This window comes from Gorilla gorilla, chromosome 3, assembly GCF_029281585.2.
Source record: "Gorilla gorilla gorilla isolate KB3781 chromosome 3, NHGRI_mGorGor1-v2.1_pri, whole genome shotgun sequence".
NCBI lineage: Eukaryota > Metazoa > Chordata > Mammalia > Primates > Hominidae > Gorilla > Gorilla gorilla.
Window position 1 is genome coordinate 135,021,209 of NC_073227.2, and position 21,086 is coordinate 135,042,294.

Consider the following 21,086-nt stretch of genomic DNA (forward strand, 5'->3'; position numbering starts at 1 on the left):
CTGCATTCCTTTGGAGGAGGAGAGGTGCTCTGATTTTTAGAGTTTCCGGTTTTTCTGCTCTGTTTTTTCCCCATCTTTGTGGTTTTATCTACCTTTGGTCTTTGATGATGGTGATGCACAGATGGCTTTTGGTGTGGGTGTCCTTTCTGTTTGTTAGTTTTCCTTCTAACAGTCAGGACCCTCAGCTGCAGGTCTGTTGGAGTTTGCTGGAGGTCCACTCCAGACCCTTTTTGCCTGGGTATCAGCAGCAGAGGCTGCAGAACAGCGGATATTGGTGAACAGCAAATGTTGCTGCCTGATTGTTCCTCTGGAAGTTTTGTCTCAGAGGAGTACCTGGCCATGTGAGGTGTCAGTCTGCCCTTACTGGGGGGTGCCTCCCAGTTAGGCTAGTCGGGGGTCAGGGACCCACTTGAGGAGGCAGTCTGCCCGTTCTCAGATTTCCAGCTGCGTGGTGGGAGAACCACTACTCTCTTCAAAGCTGTCAGACAGGGACATTTAAGTCTGCAGAGGTTTCTGCTGCCTTTTTTGGGGCTATGCCCTGCCCCCAGAGGTGGAGTCTACAGAGGCAGGCAGGCCTCCTTGAGCTGCAGTGGGCTCCACCCAGTTCGAGCTTCCCGGCCGCCTTGTTTACCTACTCAAGCCTCGGCAGTGGCGGGCGCCCCTCCCCTAGCCTCATGGCCGCCTTGCAGTTTGATCTCAGACTGCTGTGCTAGCAATGAGTGAGGCTCCATGGGCGTAGGACCCTCTGAGCCATGCAGGGGATATAATCTCCTGGTGTGCTGTTTGCTAAGACCGTTGGAAAAGTGCAGTATTAGGGTGGGAGTGACCCGATTTTCCAGGTGCCTTCTGTCACCCCTTTCTTTGACTAGGAAAGGGAATTCCCTGACCCCTTGTGCTTCCCAGGTGAGGCGATGCCTCACCCTACTTCGGCTCATGCTTGGTGTGTTGCACCCACTGTCCTGCACCCACTGTCCAACACTCCCCAGTGAGATGAACCCAGTACCTCAGTTGGAAATGCAGAAATCACCCGTCTTCTGCGTCGCTCATGCTGGGAGCTGTAGGCTGGAGCTGTTCCTATTCGGCCATCTTGGCTCCCATGTATGGTATTAAACTCTGGTATTTTAGCTTTAGTCTCTTTGGAAAAATGGGAAATACAGGGGATTTATAAAATTCTATTTTCATCTTTAAAATATTTCAGTAGTATATTGGGGTGTTCCTGTATCAAATTTCAGCATATATGAACCATTGATACCTAGGCACAGAAGCATTGTAGCTAATCTAACTTGTTTTCTGGAGCTCTAAGGGTTTAAAACCTTTCCTTTGTGCTGTGCATGGTGGCTCATGCCTGTAATCCCAGCACTTTGGTAGGCTGAGGCGGGCAGATCACACGGTCAGGAGTTCGAGACCAGTTTGACCAACATGGTGAAACCCTGTCTCTACTAAAAAAAATACAAAAATTAGTTGGGCACGGTGGTGTGTGCCTGTAATCCCAGCTACTCAGGAGGCTGAGGCAGGAGAATTGCTTGAACCTGGGAGGTGAAGGTTGTAGTGAGCTGAGATTGTGCCATTGCACTCTAGCCTGAGCTACAGAGCAAGACTCCGTCTCAAACAAAACAAACAGACAAACCCTTCCTTTGGCCTTGGAGAAATCACTTTTACAGATGAACGTTTTGGATGTGCACCCCAATATCCTGATATCTTACTGTTTCGCCCAAATTAATTCACACTGAAATGTTAAATGACTTCCCTGTGGTGAGTGGTAGACACACCTATTAAAATGCTTTTGGCTTCCTGTCTTGAAAGCAAGCATAGAAATAATTTTTAATAGGAAGAAAAAAGGGTAGACTGATAATGCAGTTTGTGTAGAGTCTTCAAATTTTTGTACATTCTTTGAATTTTGGATTTTCTTCAAGATTCTGGCAGCGTGTTACTCCACAGCCAGAATCTTGTAGTCAAGAGGTAGTAGTATCCTAGAAGCTAAGAGAGAATTTAGAGGAAGAGAGAATCACTAGTGGCTGCTGTTAAAGGGAAGTCCAAACAGATAAGTGGAAAATGGGCATTTGTATGAATTCTGGGAAGCGTTAGTGCCCTTAACAGTAAGAATTTGGTTAGAATTGTGGTGCATTCAAAGGCTGACAGTAAACATCTGGGGAGTAAGTGGAGACCAGCAAATAGAGACTGATGTTTTAAGATGCTTAACTCCAAAGGAAGGATGAGAGTAAGGCTCCAGCTCCAGGGATGTGCCAGCTGAAAGCTGTAGAATTACCTACTTTTGGTAGAAATCTTTGAAAATCCTGAAAAATATAAGAAAAGGAAAGAAAATTGTTCAAGTCCATAACCTTAACATTGTTATCAGTTTCATCGTTACTTCGTTATCATTATAATCACTTTATATATACATATATATATCATATACATAATTTTATTTCTGATCTTCTTAGTGTTATGTTACAAGTATTTTCTGATATTAAAATTATTTTCAAACATTATTTTTGAAGTTCTATAATTTTCCATGATAAAAATATAGTGTAATTAAATTAATCTACTGTTGGCTTTATAGTGGTTTCTGGCTGTTTGCTGTTGGCTATGAATGCAATGGACATTTTTCTACATAAGTATTGGTATTTCTGTAGTGTTATAAAATAATATGCTAGTTGTATTTCATAACATTTACACCAGTTTACATTTTCACCAACTTCTTAAGACTACACTGTGCCTTTGCAAGAGTTGAGCATTATCACTAAAAATAACATCCTTGCCGGTTTTATAAGAGACAAGTCTAATTTGTTCATTTGTTCAGTCATTCCACTGTAGCCCTGTCAATGCCTCATACCACTTTTCAGAACTCATGTGTATTTGTTTTCTTTTATATTCTTCACTCAAATTTCCAGTGGAGCTTTGGGAGAAAAGGAATGGAAACACTTGTTTTAATCTGCCATTTTAAACTGGAAACCTCTGCTTGCTCCAGATGTTCTAAACATTCCAAAAATATTAATGATTGTGCATTTAAATCTAATATTTGTAAAAGCAATTGTTTGCTTTGCTTTATGCTTATTTTTTTCTCTTTCCAGATAATTCTTTAAAGCTAAACATTTTTAATGGATTTATTTAAAAACTTTTAACACTGTGCTATTCAATTTACTTTAAGGAAGGTTTAAGGTAAAAAATATAGTGATTTTATTTTTCAAATATAAAGCAAATTTTTAACACTATTGAATAAGTTTTTCTTTCCTCATCTATTTATGGTACTTCCTTCGCCATCTATTATGCTTATATTTATTCAGGGAATTCCAATAGGCTTCCTACACTGATGCATTGATTTCATGTAGAATTCTTGGGCTAATTCCAGTTTTTAATTATTGGGTTTTAAAATATGTTTTAAGATTTATATGGATATCCCAAATCATTACTGTTTCTTTTTCAAAAATGTATTCTCTCTTCTTTTTATATTTTTCCAATGAACATAGGTATAATTTTGATTAAATTTCGAACAAAACCCAACAATCATCCAGTGGGATTTGGAAGACATGTATCAGTCTATTTATAACATGGGAAGGATTAACTTTTAGAATATTTTCTTTTGTGAAAACAAAAGTGTTTCTATACATTTAGAAAATATTCCTGTGTATATATCTTCAGGGGAAGTCTGGCCATGTTATAGGCAACAAATATTCTATATTGGTAATGTAAAAGGTATATTGTTATTGTACACTTTATTGTTATTGTGAATGAAGTATTTTTTCATCATATGTTACTTTAAAATAATATTTATTTTTATTTCAATGAGAGTAACACATGCGCACTGTGGATTCCTTTGTGAATACATAAAAGGAAAAAATTAAAACTCCTATAATTCACACTATCCAGAGAAAAACAATACTATTTTGGCAAGTATCATTCCCATATGTGTACACATGTATATATTTTGCAAAGTGCTACATGATATTTATAATGTTTAGTATCCTAATTTTCAGTCAACATTTAATCTTGAATATCTTATGCCATATTCTTTTTGTAAGATTTTTCTAGTGGCTGCATTATATGAATGAATGACAGTCTATTTAACCAATCCCCAGTTGTTGAGAATTTAACATAACTTCAAGATTTGCAGATGGTAATAATCCTCTCCTGCACTAAATGAAGTCAGGAGAATACTTAGGGAAGTGAAATATCTATTATGTATGTTGCAGGTTGTATTTCTAAGATATCATTTGTCATTATATTTGTTTATGGTGCATTTGATATGTCTACATATTTTATTTGTATTGCTTAGTTTGTTTTCTTTCTATTGAGTATTTTTCAGGTTTCTTTAATATAAATAATATAGGCTATTATAATAACAATTATATTAAAATATAAGATAATTATATCTTGACAGTGCTATTCTAAAATATAAGCAGTTCATTAAAAATTATGTGATTTCTTTTTACTTTGTAGTAATTACTGAAATAAAATATTAAAATTAAAAAGGAAAAATTAAACAAAAGCACAGTGAAAGCATTTGTTCTCTATGATCATTTTTGTTTTAAGTTATTTATGATAGATAAAGTAGTTTTAACTGTAGCTGAACAGAGTGTACCTATGGTCTGCTCAGCTAGATCCAGAACCCAGTGGGGAGACCAGTTTTCTACCATTGTTCCATCATCAAATACTCACCTCTCGAATATACAAGAAGTGACAGCAGTGAGCAGTAGCTGCTGGAATACCTACCTGTTTTGGCATTAGTCTTATCCCTGGAGTTCATAATATTTCCTTGTAAAATATCTCATTTTTCCTTCTTCAGATTTGTGAGAAGGCAACATTGGAGAGACACATAGGTGAGGCAGTACAGTAGAATAAACATTTGGAAGGTTTTTCTAAGATCGGCTCCTCAATTTTCTTTCTTCACTGATCTTGTAATTGTAGTCAACTTTACTATAGAATCAGTATCTTCTCCAAAGTTAATTATTTTTAAAGCCTTATAATAATGTAAGTGACATTTATATTATATGTTTGTAATGTGCATTACTTTTACTTATTCTTAATGGTATAATTTCAACTTTCAAATAGTTTGAAACTTCCCTTAGAGTAGGAGAGGAAAAAAGCATCTGGAAATATATGTATTTTAGAGTTCAATCTTGTTATTGGAAGAATCTATTAGTTGCCTGCTATTGATTTCTTTACATTGCTTGCAGTGTTTGAATGTTGAGAAGGTATAGTTGTTAAAACTGCATTTAGATGTTGGGAATTTATACAAATAGGAGGGTTAATGTATTCTAAGGAGTAAAAATAGATATCAGTTTGGTTATATGTGTGTTGGTGATGTGTGTATAAATCTATTTTGAGATTTTTGAAATGTGTCCAGTTTGCATGAGCAATTGTTTAGATCTTTTTTCTATTTGGGGGTCTAATTTAGAGTCTAAGAATTCATTATATTGAATAGGTTGGTGGGTGTATTTGCACACTATATGGTCCCCACGTATAGTGTATTTATCTCTAAAAACAATAAAAGACAACTTTATTACACATATCTGTTAACATGAAAAGGTAGGAGAAGTACTGGCCCTCAAGTATACAGGCATCATCTGACTTGACATTTGCACCTGAGTTAAAGGTACAACATAGCAAGTGTGGTCTGAGACATAATCATTCATCAGTCCTTTTTCAATAAGTATTTACTGAGCTCCATTAACCCTCTTGAGCTTTTCTATTAAAAGTTTCTCTTTTACATAGTGCCCTGAAATGCATCAGCAAATTGACATAGATTACATAATTATAGATTGCTAGGACAATTATGGTATTTAGGTAAAGGGAAAATATATGTTAAAGATCATTTTTCCTCTGGAAAAAAGTCTTTTCTGCAGAATTACCAAACTACCATTCAAAATAATTATTTTCTAAAACAATCTTTCTTTGGTATGCTTTGATTATAACTGCAAATGTAACCATTGAATTAAAATGATTTAAATAAGAGACACATGCTGATATACCTGGAAATTAAAAAGGTCAGCTCTTCTTCCTAGGATTAACATTGACATTCAATTAGAAGATGAACAGATGTTCCACAGATATTTCACAGATATTGTTCCAAAAAGATATATTATGTGTCATTCAGCCTTATCAAAATGTTATTTCAAATGTTTGAAAATAGTTTACTGATTCAATTTTCTTCCCAAACAGATCCATTTTTAATATATTTCAGTTTATGTCAACTTTGCTTTCAATTCTATACTTAAACATAATTGATCTTTCAAAAATAAAGAGGTAATTAGAACAAATATCAAGATAATTTTTAATAGTGATTTTTTTTGTATGTTAGTGTATAATACTATATAATGCATTCTTTTTATTATTATACTTTAAGTTTTAGGGTACATGTGTGCAATGTGCAGGTTAGTTACATATGTATACATGTGACATGCTGGTGTGCTGCACCCACTAACTCGTCATCTAGCATTAGGTATATATCCCAATGCTATCCCTCCCCCCTCCCCCCACCCCACAACAGTCCCCAGAGTGTGATGTTCCCCCTCCTGTGTCTATGTGTTCCCATTGTTCAACTCCCACCTATGAGTGAAAATATGCGGTGTTTGGTTTTTTGTTCTTGCGATAGTTTACTGAGAATGATGATTTCCAATTTCATCCATGTCCCTACAAAGGACATGAACTCATCATTTTTTATGGCTGCATAGTATTCCGTGGTGTATATGTGCCACATTTTCTTAATCCAGTCTATCATTGTTGGACATTTGGGTTGGTTCCAAGTCTTTGCTATTGTGAATAGTGCCGCAATAAACATACGTGTGCATGTGTCTTTATAGCAGCATGATTTATAGTCCTTTGGGTATATACCCAGTAATGGGATGGCTGGTTCAAATGGTATTTCTAGTTCTAGATCCCTGAGGAATCGCCACATTGACTTGCACAATGGTTGAACTAGTTTACAGTCCCACCAACAGTGTAAAAGTGTTCCTGTTTCTCCACATCCTCTCCAGCACCTGTTGTTTCCTGACTTTTTAATGATTGCCATTCTAACTGGTGTGAGATGATATCTCATTGTGCTTTTGATTTGCATTTCTCTGATGGCCAGTGATGGTGAGCATTTTTTCATGTGTTTTTTGGCTGCATAAATGTCTTCTTTTGAGAAGTGTCTGTTCATGATTTTTTTTTTTTTAGACAAAGTATTAGATCAGATATTTTTGGGGAAAAATGCTTTGTGATTGCTTGTTTTGAATGGTGAGCATTGTATTTTGTTTTAAGTTGTTTTCTGGTTGTTATTACAGCTATGAAGTCTTACACTCCATATTTCATTCTCCTGTGGAGTGCTGTTGGGATAGCGAAGGCTGCCAAAATCATCATCGTGCCGCCAATTATGTTTGAAAGCCATATGTACATTTTCAAGACGCTAGCCTCAGCCTTGCACGAGAGAGGCCACCATACAGTGTTCCTCCTCTCTGAAGGCAGAGACATCACCCCATCTAATCATTACAGCCTCCAGCGCTACCCAGGGATCTTTAACAGTACCACCTCAGATGCTTTCCTACAGTCCAAGATGCGGAATATTTTCTCTGGGAGATTGACAGCAATCGAACTGTTTGACATACTGGATCACTATACTAAGAACTGTGACATGATGGTTGGCAACCGTGCCCTGATCCAGGGTCTGAAGAAAGAAAAATTTGACCTGCTGCTGGTGGACCCTAATGATATGTGTGGATTTGTGATAGCTCATCTTTTAGGGGTTAAATATGCTGTATTTTCAACTGGCCTTTGGTATCCTGCTGAAGTGGGTGCTCCTGCTCCATTAGCATACGTCCCAGAGTTTAACTCACTCCTCACAGACCGCATGAACTTGCTGCAAAGGATGAAAAATACCGGTGTTTACCTCATTTCCAGATTAGGGGTCAGCTTTCTGGTTCTTCCCAAATATGAAAGGATAATGCAGAAGTACAACCTGCTGCCGGAGAAGTCCATGTTTGATTTGGTTCATGGGTCCAGCCTGTGGATGCTGTGTACTGACGTAGCACTGGAATTCCCAAGACCCACTCTGCCTAATGTTGTTTATGTAGGAGGAATCCTAACCAAACCGGCCAGCCCACTACCAGAAGTAAGGTTTGCTGAATTCCTTGGTAATTCTTTTTTAATGTAAAAGTCAATTTTGATTTTTGGAAGAGATATGATTTGTTATTTATATATATTGTATATATGCAGTACACTAAAAGGTGATTAGGACATGGGGCCTCCAAAGTCCCTTTATGTGGGTCCACCACTTCCCTGGGAAACATTCCTGCTTTGAATGAGCATTTCTGTAATACTGAAAAAATACCACTATGCCATATGGTCAATAGACTGGCTGGGAAGTAGTTTTCTGATTAAGTAATAGTTATAGTATGTGAGGAGAATATAGTTAAATGGTTAATTTTAATGAGTATAAGTGATTTTATCTTTAATTACACACAGAATCCCCTCTGTTCTGCCCCAAATAGCACAATTAACAGGTATATATGTTTAGCTTCAGGTCAGTGAACAGAGGTTCTTCTCTGGGAGGTTATTACCACTAGTTTATGTCCAATAATGAAAGTGAGGTGGTAACTTCCATCAAAGTAGGGAGTCGGTTAATTTAAGCTAGTAAGTAAATGTAATGGTTTTAAGGAAAGCATGCTCTATTGCAATTTCATTTCAATGATGGAATCAGTGGCACTTTAAGAAACTCTGTTCTCTATGTCAAACTTAAATTCTTTTTATTGATTGAGCCAACAGTAAATCCCTTGGTATTCTGTTCACCATCCTTGTTTTTTATTAGGTATCCCACATTAGCAGAAGCCATACACATACCTATTGTTGTAGTGAGTTTTGTAACCTCAGATTGAATCTCTCAATTTAACCTCAACGTCAGATCCCATTTACTAGGAAGTGTAGGGCTTGTTGCAGGACTTTATTCAAGTTACTTTTAATCCTACCTCTGGAAATAGCCACTCAAAACAATTTTGCTAAATTGTTGATTTCTAGTTCTGGTACTACATATTAAAAATTCTGTCAGGGCCTTGATGAAGAGTAAATCCAGATTTTCTCGTATAGATGAGGACAATCACGTGGCTGAATTTTGTCGTGAGGCAATAAGGTGATTAGAAATATACGACCTGTAGGCTTTTCTAATATGGCCATTAGAGTTATAATTAATAAATAATATATCGATATATTTCATATAAGATGGAAACAGAAATGGCCTGTACACCCACAGCATTTCAAATATATACAGCCACTGGAGGCCATGAGGGCACACTTGTTCTCTCTGACGTCAACTGTAAAGGATAGGGATTAATCTCAGCTTATCTTAGCTATTCATGAATTTATCCAAGCTCATTTTGAATCCTCAGATCTTCTCTGGCAGAGTCACCTTCCTAAAGGTAGCTAAAATCAGATTTTAGAAGCAGCTTCTAAAAGATTTGGTAATCAAGGTATATCTTTACCTTAACTGAGTCATTTAAAATGTTACACAAATCATCCTTGTTCTCTCTAGGTCATCATCTTTTCCCAGCTAGAACACTCCCCTTCTGCCAGCTCCCTTTGGTTTTCATCTGGGTGATGTCTCTCTTCTTCAGTCACTTGATTGAAGAAGAAGTATATGATGAAAAGGAGCTGGACGCGGTGGCCCATGCCTGTAATCCCAGCACTTTGGGAGGCCAAGGCAGGAGGATCACTTGAGTCCAGGAGTTCGAGACCAGCCTGGACAACATAGTGAAACCTTGTCTCTACAAAAAATAAAAATTAGCTGGGTATGGTGATGCATGTCTATAGTCCCAGCTACTCAGGAGGCTGAGGTGGGAGGATCACTTGAGTTCAGGAGGTCGAGGCCACAGTGAGCTGAGATCACACCACTACACTGCAGCCTAGGTGTCAGAGTGAGACCCTGTCTAAAAAAAAAAAAAAAAAAACGGAATGTCCTGTCCTGATTGCCTTTTCTTTCCTTCCAGTTCCTGCTGTATATTTGTCTTGAGTTGCAGCAACTTGAATGACACAGTATAAGTGTAGGAAAATATTTTATGTTTTATTTTCAATACTCTACTTTTCAAAAAGATGCATATCATGTGATAATTTTTTTTCTACCATCCAAGCATATTTTTCTGTCATGGATTCCTCTGCACACAGATGTCCTTACTAGTGTCACTATTTTGTTTTACATGAAAAACATCTTTTTAGTGGTTTTTGGTGCTCGACATAAGGTATTACTCAAAATATCCTTTAATTTGCCATAATTTCTCATTTGACACTGGCTTGACTTTCTTTGTGGAGTTCTTCTTTTTCCTCTGGGCTATTTGTAGTGGTTCTTTTGAAATGCGTTTTTTATTTACAAAGTTTGCTTTGTGCCAATTAGTTTGGTTGCATGCACAGACATGGCATGTGTGCATGTGTTATATAGAGTATGTGGACATAGATAAGTATATTATTATTATTGGAAGTCTATTAGATTATCATTGTGAAGGGCTGTTTTCATTTCAGAATGTTATTTATAGTTTTTGAGCAGGGAGTATTTTGAAGAATGATGTGCAGTACTCTTTCAGGTATTCCTTATTCTGGTGTGGTTTTATATGCTTATGAACACATGTTCCCACTGAGATTTTTCTAGTAGATTTATTTGAGATAATAAACTATACCTTTTCATTCTAAAAGTTAATGAGTTTCTCAAATGCCTGTATTATTTACAGGGCATTGTTGTGACAGTAACACAGGAAGGCTCAGAAAGTAGCTGCGTAGAACACATGATTCACATATAGCAGCTTAATTGTTAATTGCCCTGGTATCTTACACTGGGCATAGATTAGGTTTTCCAGATGTCTGTAAATGATTGTACAGTGGGACTGAATTTCACAACCTGGGATGAAAGGGCAGAGAAAATTTATAAAGGACATTTTCAATAAGCTTTCACAATGTTTGATCCGAAAGAAATCCTGCAGAGAGCATATAGTTCGGCTCCATTCATTTTATTTATTCTTTCCTTTAAAGTAGGTAGAATAGAGATAGGGAATAGTCCATCCATTTCTCACATAGTAGATACAAAGACTTCATCAAAAGCCACACAGATAGTCTGTGGCAAAGTCAGGTGTAATGTGGGTTGTTTTGCTATTTATTAGGTGTTTTTTCAAGGTGATTGCATCTCTTGTCACTAATTTTAGTCATTTACTTACTTACAATTGTGTATAAAACCATGCAGAGACAGCAGTTTTTTGAATCTTATATATTTTATGTCTCTCAAAGATTGTCAGGGCTTAATACTCAAGTCAAATGAAACCATATGGACTCTTATTTATGCTTTAGAGATTTGATAAACTAAATCAGCCTAAGTTCAAATGCTTTTGATTACAAAATGTTGTGTCAGTGTAGAGTGAAGAAATTGTGTGCCTTGATAGTAGAAATCATTTTAAAATCCATGTTAGAAATGTGCCTGGAAAGACAACTTATCATCTACTACCTGGCTGCCTCTAATAGGATTCTTTAAACAATGTGGACTAAGGGGAAGAATTCTGAGTTGGATCACATTCATATAGTGGTTTACCTACTCTATCATTGCAGGCCAGTAGAGAACATGGATAAAGATTAAAAAACAGGCCGGGCGCGGTGGCTCACGCCTGTAATCCCAGCACTTTGGGAGGCCGAGGCGGGTGGATCACGAGGTCAGGAGATCGAGACCATCCTGGCTAACACAGTGAAACCCCATCTCTACTAAAAATACTAAAAATTAGCCGGGCGTGGTGGCGGGCGCCTGTAGTCCCAGCTACTCGGGAGGCTGAGGCAGGAGAATGGCGTGAACCCAGGAGGCGGAGCTTGCAGTGAGCCGAGATCGCGCCACTGCACTCCAGCCTGGGCGACAGAGCGAGACTCCGTCTCAAAAAAAAAAAAAAAAAAGATTAAAAAATAAAAATGCTTTGGTCAAGAAGGAGGTCTGTAGACAGGCCCCTATTTGAATAGATTCTTTTTTTTTTTTTTTTTGAGATGGAATCTCTTGCTCTGTCGCCCAGGCTGGAGTGCAGTGGCATGATCTCAGCTCACTACAACCTCTGCCTCCCAGGTGCAAGTGATTCTCCTGCCTCAGCCTCCCAGGTAGCTGGGACTACAGACAAGTGCCACCATACCCAGCTAATTTTTCGTATTTTTAGTAGAGATGGGGTTTCACCGTGTTAGCCAGGATGGTCTCGATCTCCTGACCTTGTGATCTGCCCGTCTCGGCCTCCCAAAGTGCTGGGATTACAGGTGTGAGCCACCACGCCTGGCCAAATAGATCCTTTAAATATTAAATGTGAATGAAATAATGACATCTAATTGGAAAGTGATTTTAATTTTTATTAATTTTATTAGCAGATAATCCACCAAAGAATAGTACATGTTTACTTAGGGAATCTAATAGTTATTAAAAATAAATGTTTCAAGTGATACTTTTTAGATGATTTCCCATTGGCTGAAATGGCCTACGCTGCCAGGCAGTTGCTCTCTGCCACTTTTCAACTTCTATAGCCTTGAACTCTTATAGCACCTAATAGCACTTTAACTACTGTTTGCTGTTGTTGTACTGTTTTTGTTGTTGTTTGTTTGTTTTACATGGCTCTCTTAACTAGAATGTGAGTACCTCAAAAGGTTGATACTCTATAACCTGAGTGCCTGAAAAATGGTTGGTACTCAATAAAACTTTAATATTTAATGAACTGTATCAAATAGAAATAGTTGCCAAAAATAGGTGATTCAGTTAGTACAACAATGTTAATATTATAACTATCATCTGTTTGTTCTAAATTTGTGTCTGTGTACTGTCCTAGCCATTAAGCAACCCAAAAATCCATGCTAAGTTGTTGAGTTTTTTTTTTAATTTTTATTTTTTGGGATGGAGTCTCACTCTCACCCAGGCTGAAGTGCAGTGGCATGATCTCGGCTCACTGCAGCCTTTGCCTCTTGGGTTCAAGCAATTCTCCTGCCTCACCCTCCCAAGTAGCTGGGATTAGAGGTGTGTGTCACCACGCCTAGTTAATTTTTATATTTTCAGTAGAGACAGGGTTTCGATATGTTGGCCAGGATGGTCTCAAACTCCTGACCTCAAGTGATCCGGCCACCTTGGCTTCTCAAAGTGCTGGGATTACAGGCATGAGCCACTGCCCCAGCTGGTACTAAGTTATTTTAATGAATTAGAATAACTACTCTAATGTTACTGATAGTGAGGAAAGAAGATAACCATACCATTACCCAATTGTGAACTAAAATAGTCTTTTCTCTCTTCCAAATATGCATGTAAACGGGGACAGTGCTGAAAGTCAGGCCAGCTATTGCTGTCTTGAAAGATGATTTGAGGCAGCATGGCACTCATTTGGTGCTCTTCAGAGATACTATATTTCCACATTAGGAGTATTTATGGCATCTTAAGTTCACCAGTTGTGGAGACATTTTTATTTAAGGAAGCATAGTCTTGGGGAGAGATAAGATATAAACAGAGATAAGAAAGCACATGGGACCAGGGACTAGACCAGGAGATATTCACTGTTTGTCATTTTGTTATTTGCTGGAACTCCCTCAGAGAATGATCTTGGGGACAATGAGAGATTGAGCAAGAGTTATTAGATTAGGCACTTGTGAGCAGGTAAGTTTATGAGAAGAAAAATGAAATGAAGAAACAAAATAGTGGCTTTCCATACTTGGTATTCCTGATTAACATAGAAGCCATTACTTCCTATTACATATGGTGATCGAAAGCTGATTTCACCATTAATGAATGAAGTCTCTAGGCTTGGATATGAGACCAGGGTCCTTGGGGGTAAAAGACTTGATCCAGGGTTGCAGCAGATGTGGAAAATTAAGGCCATTTTTATTAATAATTACATATGCAATTTGTTGTCTTATGAAATTTAAAGCTGGAGATGTAAAGCTTCATCTATATAGTAGTACTATGCTATGTTGTTAGCTATGTGGGGGTCAGAAAATTGAGGATGACAATGTTTAGAAGAGACTAATAATTTCATTCCAGTTACTAATTCTGAGTTCAGAAATGGTAGTACTTTAACTACTGTTTGTTTGTTTGTTGGATGGCTCTCTTAACTAGAATGTGAGTACCTCAAAAGGTATGGTACTCTATAGCCTGAATGCCTGAAAAGTGGTTGGCACTCAATAAAAGTTTAATATTTAATGAACTGTTAAATGATAGTTTGGCAGAAAAAATAAATTCTCTAAGGGAACTCATTAATGTAAAATGTTTTTGCAGATGCTTTATAGGTTAATCATGTATTTTCTTATTATTTTGTAGTAAGAAACCAAATTTATAGTAAGTAACCAAATTTCTTGTTAAAGAAATCTATCCAGGAAGTAAGTAAATCAAGCACTGTTGAAACTATCAATGACTTAACTGTTCAGTTCACTGATACAAAAATTTTCTAAGCAACATTGTAGTTTTTAATAGCTTGTCATCTGCTTCTATAAGCATTATGGGCTTACAAGGATTTCCTGATATGATAGGAGATCCAATATATGAACGGAATCAAACAAACTTGTTTTGAATTGATATTGCAAGATCTGACATGATTTTAACTCCAGCACACATTGTTAAGTTTTTAAGCTTTAATAAGCCCTAGAGAATTGTTCATTTAGGTATTAAGTCAAATACTGGCAATATTTTTAAGGGAAATATTTTTAACTGATAATTTTTAGAAATGACAATTTTCTCAATTAAATTACTGTTGACACCAGTTTTGGGGGGTGATATTCTTCACAAATACTCTTATTCTAAGCCAAACAGGTTTATTTATGAAATTTAAATTGCTACTGCCAAAGGGTTTGTCAGATCTATTTCTGAGCTCAGATTTTGTGGTGTAAGCATGAGCTTGTGACAAATCAGTGGCACTGAAGACAAACTACCTATTTTCTGGCTTTGTATATGAAAAATTGTATTTCACCTTTCCAGGTATTGTTTCTTGTACAAAATACCAAAATGGGAAAACAGGGGCTTTTTTAGTCAAATGGCCCTGACTTTTAGTCTTATCTTCATATGACTCTTTTGGATAAAGGAATCAGCCCAATTAAAATGAGGATAGCATGTCAGTACTTACTTCAGAGGACTTTTGGTATATGAGAGCCACGACAATACCTGGTGGTGGCAGTTATTACTGTATTACTCTTATTATTGCTGTAATAACCCTCGTAACTTACAGTGAGCCAAGAGTATGGAATCACTGATCATTTCTTATTATCCACATGCTGAGAAGAAGAATGGTTCTCAGGAGAGTGGATAGAGATGTAGGAGGGATGTGGAGCATCTATAGTTTCACCTCTCTTCATTCGGGCAGTTGACACTGGTACTTCTGTTTCCATCTTGGGGATTTTTTTTTTCTTTCTTCCATTATTTTTCTTAGTGAAGTAGAAGGACGATGACAATTGTGTGAGATACGTGGTTCTTAGATCACCTGGAGTTTCTTAAGAAATGAACAGAAATAGATAGATATATCTTCTCTAGGATAGAAAGAAGAATTAAGGGAGTAGCTTCATCAGAATGCTGGCTTCTTTAACCTCTGGGACACTGATTTTTCAGGCCTTTCAGTGGAGGAACTGGGACTCCAGCCCCTCTTCTGCTGGCTCCACACCTATCCATTCTCCTGACTCTGTGATTCTCATTTTTGAGGGAGTTTAAGGGAGAACTCTAGGCAAATAAATGATTGCCTTCCTTCTAGCCCAACATTGTACTGAATCTCCTCCACACTCAGACTCTGAAGAACTAGACTCAGTAACCTAGAAATGCCAAAAAAGCCTTAGTAGTTTTTTCTAAAATCTAAGGTTCAGACTCGGCAACCAACCCCAATATTTATACTGACTTCTTCCTATATTATTTATTAGGTTGGTGCAAAAGTAATTGTGTTTTTTGTCGTTAAAAGTAATATCCCAGCAGGGCTCGGTGGCTCACATCTGTAATCCCAGCACTTTGGGAGGCTGAGGCAGGTGGATCACCTGAGGTCAGGAGTTCTAGACCAGCCTGGCCAACATGATGTAACCCCATCTCTACTAAAAATACAAAAAAATTAGCAGGGCGTTGTTGTGGTGCATGCCTATAGTGCCAGCTACTCGGGAGGCTGAAACAGGAGAATCGCTTGAACCCATGAGGCAGAGGTCACAGTGAGCTGAGATCGTGCCACTGCACGCCAGCCTGGGCGACAGAGTGAGACTCCATCTCAACAAAAACAACAATAAAAGAAAAGTAATGTCCCATTGTATCCTTTGTATTCTCCTTCAGTATTGTATTCTCTTTCAGTATTGCTTAGATCAGAATTCCATGAAATTCCTGTCAGCACGTGATTGTAGGCCACTTAGTAGATCTGGGGTGGGTCTAATAATTTGTACCATGTTACCTGGTAATGCTGATACTGTTGGTCAGATGACCAGCCACTATTTGAGAACCATTAATTTAAACTCATACAATCCATGTGATCCATAAATTTTAATAGCATTGCGTAATGTATTTTGTATGAGAATCTTTTTTCTGGTAATTAAAGATTTTCTCTGTTTTAGAAAGTTATTTTCAGTGTAAATTGCACCCAAACAAATGAATATGTATCTAGATTTCAAGAACTGGAAAAGCCCTGGATTACACTGTAGATCTGAACAGCTCATTACCTTACAGTTCCATTTTGTGAAACTAAGATGATGCTGTTGAATGATCAGTTCTTGCTTTAAGATATAGATCTAAATAGAATGGCCATGTACAGCCATGTCAATAATAGGTAAGGACCTCAGAACTAATAACTTTCAACTCTTCTCCCTGTTTTAATTCATCTTCACCATTTGCTTTTGGCCTTCGGGTATATTTTGGTAAAGCAGCATTTATTGCTGTTTGTAGGAACCACTTCTAGGAGAAGATTCAAGAATTCTGATTAATATAAACATAGAGAGTTAATTAGCTGGTTAACAGAGCATCCATTCTAGAAAGAGCTGTGAGAGATGAAAATGGTATTAGATAGGAGAAAGAAAAAGAGACAAGCATGTCTTCCTTTGTCCTAAAACTTCAAAGAAGTTCCTATAAAAGTGGTCATTTACATATAGTATTTCATTTGGATGGCCTTTGACAGGGTGGATTTTCAGAAAAATTATGGTGTTCAAATGCAGGAGGGGAAACTTAAGACCACGTGGTGGATACTAACTTCCCTTGATTTTCTTCTGCTGTTTTCCTTTCTGGATATGTGATAGAGTAAAAATAAACTTTACAGAGTAAGCTGACTTGGTTCTACTTCATTGAATATAGTAACTACTTAATGAATGTCTATTGAATCATTTTATACTGAATTAGATTTAGAGAAAAGGTCTTCTGATAGCATTTAAAAAGATTTGATTTGCACAGATCTTTAAGAAAAACATTAGGTTCTAAGGAATTTTAAATATTTCAGAAACAAATAATGGAGGAAGCAATACTGAGGGATCTCAGGTCAGTCAACTTTTATGTCCCACCCACTTTCATTCCTAGTACTACAGTACTTGCACAGTATGGGCTTTAATACATATGTTTTGAATTAATGTAATCCGAAGTTGCAAAAGTCAATACAGTTGCCTAATTTATTTTGCAAAAATGGAATAAAACTTTTATTACACTATGCATTTCCAGACTTTTTATCAGTGAAAAGCAACTTAATTGACTTGATAAATATTGTTAAAACGTTGAGGCTAACTAAATTCCTTGACTGCCATTTTCAGGCCATGATGAGAAACAGATAAACTGACTTGACTTTTTTTTCACTACAAAGTCCTCTTAGAACTTTTTCACATGTATAACATTGAAAAGGTTTTACAAATCACAAAGAGATGGCCACACTTAAAAAGGATAGATGGCCATTTAGTTATACATTGAGTGCAGATTTATTGGGTACCTAATATGTGCCAGGCACTGAGCTAGCAATGTTAAGTGCAATCCATAGTTTTTTTGTTTGTGTTGCTTCTAATCTAATAGGGGAAATAATAAAGATGTAAACAAATTAATATGATGCATATTTCCAAAGCTAAACTGCTGTAACAGAAGCCAAAAGAATGCAGTGATAGAAAATAAGGAGTCTTCTCAGACGATCAGAGTAATGCCTCCTGAGAAAGTGGAGACAGCTGATGGAAGGAGAGTATTCCAGGCAACCAACACCCACCCCAAAGTGGGAAGGACTTTACATTTTGAAGAACTGAGAAAGATCAGTGGGGGCTGAGAAGCTGATGGCATGGAGCTAGGGTAGAGTGACTGAGGTGACCTTAGAGCGATGAACAGAGATGATATCATGCAAAGCCTTGTTCACTGTCCAAGGTTTGGATTTCCTTCTGAGGCTTTAGATGGGCTTTAACATGATTGGATTTACTTTTAGAAAATCCACACTCTGGGCCAGGCATGGTGGCTTTCGCCTGTCATCCCAGCACTTTGGGAAGCCAAAGTGGGCAGATGAAGAGGTCAGGAGTTCGAGACCAGCCTGACCAACTTGGTGAAACCCCGTCTCTACTAAAAATACAAAAATTAGCCAAGCGTGGTGGTGTGTGCCTGTAATCCCAGCAACTCGGGAGACTGAGGCAGGAGAATCACTTGAAGCCAGGAGGCAGAGGTTGCAGTGAACCCAGATGGCGCCACTGCACTCCAGCCTGGAGGACATAGTGAGACTGTCTAAAAAAAAAAAAAGGATCACTCTGGTTGCTTTGTGGAAAAAGAACAATAAAAGGGGAAGAGAGGAGACAGGCAGGATCAATTGGGTGAATGTTGCAGTAGCTCAGAGGTGCATTGATGGCTGCAGAGATGGTGAGAAGTGGGATAATTCCAAGTATATTTGGGAGGTAGAATTGAATGGAGTGAAGTTGAGTGATGGGCAGTTCTAAAAAACCCAGTTTTCTTGCTTGAGCAACTGGTGGATGGCATTTCCTTGATGCGAAAGAGTAAGGGATGAAGAAGTTCTTTAGGAAAATACATTGTTTAGTTGGGGGCATATTGAATTTGAGAAACCTGTGGGTATATGAGTGGATTCAAAAGTCAAATTGATGTTTGAACATGTGAGCATGGAGTTGATAGGAAAGGTCAATGCTGGGTATTCAGTTGTGGGAGTTACCTTCCAAGAGATTATAGTAAAGCCATGGAAATAAATGCAGTGGCTTATCGACTCTCCAAGGAAGAGGAGGAAGGAAGAGGAGTCTCCAAGAATTCTGAGAAGTCATGACTAGGAAAGGATAAAGGATAACTAGAAAAAGTGATATCATAGGTCCATCCTTTATTGGTGTTGGTGAATTGGATGTTTCCATGAGTTAGTTGGGTATGTATACCTGTGGTCCTGAGTCACTGGACAATTTTAGTTGTTGCTAAGTAGATATATAGTAATAAATGACTAAACTTATACTCTCCTTTAACAATCTTCTTACATTTGTGGCATCAGACCATTGGTAGAGGTGACAGAGTACTCACTGGGAACCAGGTGAATATCTAGTCCTTGACAAGACCACTTTACCTTTTTTTATCACTAAATTGTGAGTGGGTCAGTGATAGGGCTTGGATGGTCTTTAAAGTGGCTTCCACTTCAGTGATGGTGTGAAAGAGAAAATTTTGAGCCTTATACATACATTAAAATACAGACTTCCATTCTTAAATCGTTCTTATTTCTAGTGCAGTTGGCAGATCTCTGATAATTCATAAAGCTGGAGTCTTGCAGAGGATGGACAAGTGAGAGGCATAGAAAAGGATCAGTTTTACAATTTGTGTACTAGTGAAGCTGTTTTTTTTTTTTTAGTAAACCATGAACAATAATTAGAAATAGACAAGTAATATTTGTTTTTTAAAAACCAATGATTAAAAATTCAGGCCACCATCACTTGAGGTCAGGAGTTCGAGACCAGCCTGGCCATCATGATCAAACCCCATCTCTACTCACAGTACAAAAATTAGCTGAGCATGGTGGCACGCACTTGTAATACCAGCTACTGAGGAGGCTGAGGCAGGAGAATCACTTGAAGCCCGGAGGCAGAGGTTGCAGTGAGCTGAGATTGTGCCACTGCACTCCAGCCTGGGTGACAGAGTGAGATTCTGTCTCAAAAAAAAAAAAAAAAATTCAAGCCACCATATTATTTGATTTTGTACGATACAGAAAGTACATATTTTTCCCCAGGGAATATAATTGAATTACCATTTTTATTGAAAGACTTTTTTTCTTCAACTATAATCCTAAAGAGAATTTTGAAATGCATCAAGCCATATACATAATTTTCTTACCTTTTAAGAATTATACCTTTCAGCTTTTTGTGATAGAGAATTTGTGGAAAAGATTTTGTAAAATATTTATTTAGAAACATTTTAAGGAAAAAATTGAAATTATAGAAAAATGCTTCAAGCTTTTGCAAATTTATTTTGGTAAAGTTCAAATGCTTTCCCCCCTCATAAAAAAGATCCATTTATTTCAGTTAAGTTTTAAGTATATTGCTTTGTAAATAAAACTTCAAATGAGGCTTGTTTACCAGATCTTTACAAATTTAAAGAGCAGAAATTTATTCTGATGTGTAATTTGAATCAGTTTCCTGTTATGAAGACAGAAAAGTCTCCATTGTTTCCAATTTTTAGAAGCATTAGATGTTACAAGAAGAGATAATGTAAGAATGAAAAGAGAAATTATGTACTAGATTATATACAACTTTTCATATGAATACAAAAAAGCTCATTTTTCAGAACATATGGGATTCTGATAATGTTTTGATATGGATGGTATAGTTTATCCCTCTAGACTTGCTTAGTAATAACTTTAGTCTTTTAAAATTATGGTTTAATGGAAATCATGGTAATATATATGTGATTTCAGCTGAATACATTATTTAAGCTAGGCTTATTTTCCATCTAGTCCACATAACTTTTTAACAGAAATGTCAAATAATACATAGATACAAGCTTTATTCACATATTGTATACAATCAGTGCTTATGTTGATTACTTCTTTCAGCTGAATAGGGAATAAGGCCTCAAAAGGTTTATATCCAGTATTTGAGTACTTTTGTTATTCTCTTTAAAAAGTCAGTATTAGGCACTACTGGTTACTACCAGCTGGAGCCTTACACAGCTGTGTATTTAGCATTTAATCATGCTAAGAATTGCTAATTAG

The 21,086-nt window shown here is 37.2% G+C and overlaps 1 protein-coding gene across 2 annotated transcripts in view; it reads left to right on the top strand.

Annotated features, from left to right (window-relative positions):
* Nucleotides 1-21,086, top strand: part of UGT8 (UDP glycosyltransferase 8) — an 85,938-nt gene that overhangs the window by 23,952 nt on the left and 40,900 nt on the right. For both annotated transcript variants that reach the window (XM_004040310.5, XM_055384109.2), the window contains exon 2: nt 7,263-8,086. In XM_004040310.5, the coding sequence (XP_004040358.1) occupies nt 7,265-8,086 (822 nt within the window). In that variant the 5' untranslated portion in view covers nt 7,263-7,264. The remainder of the gene's footprint in view (nt 1-7,262; nt 8,087-21,086) is intronic.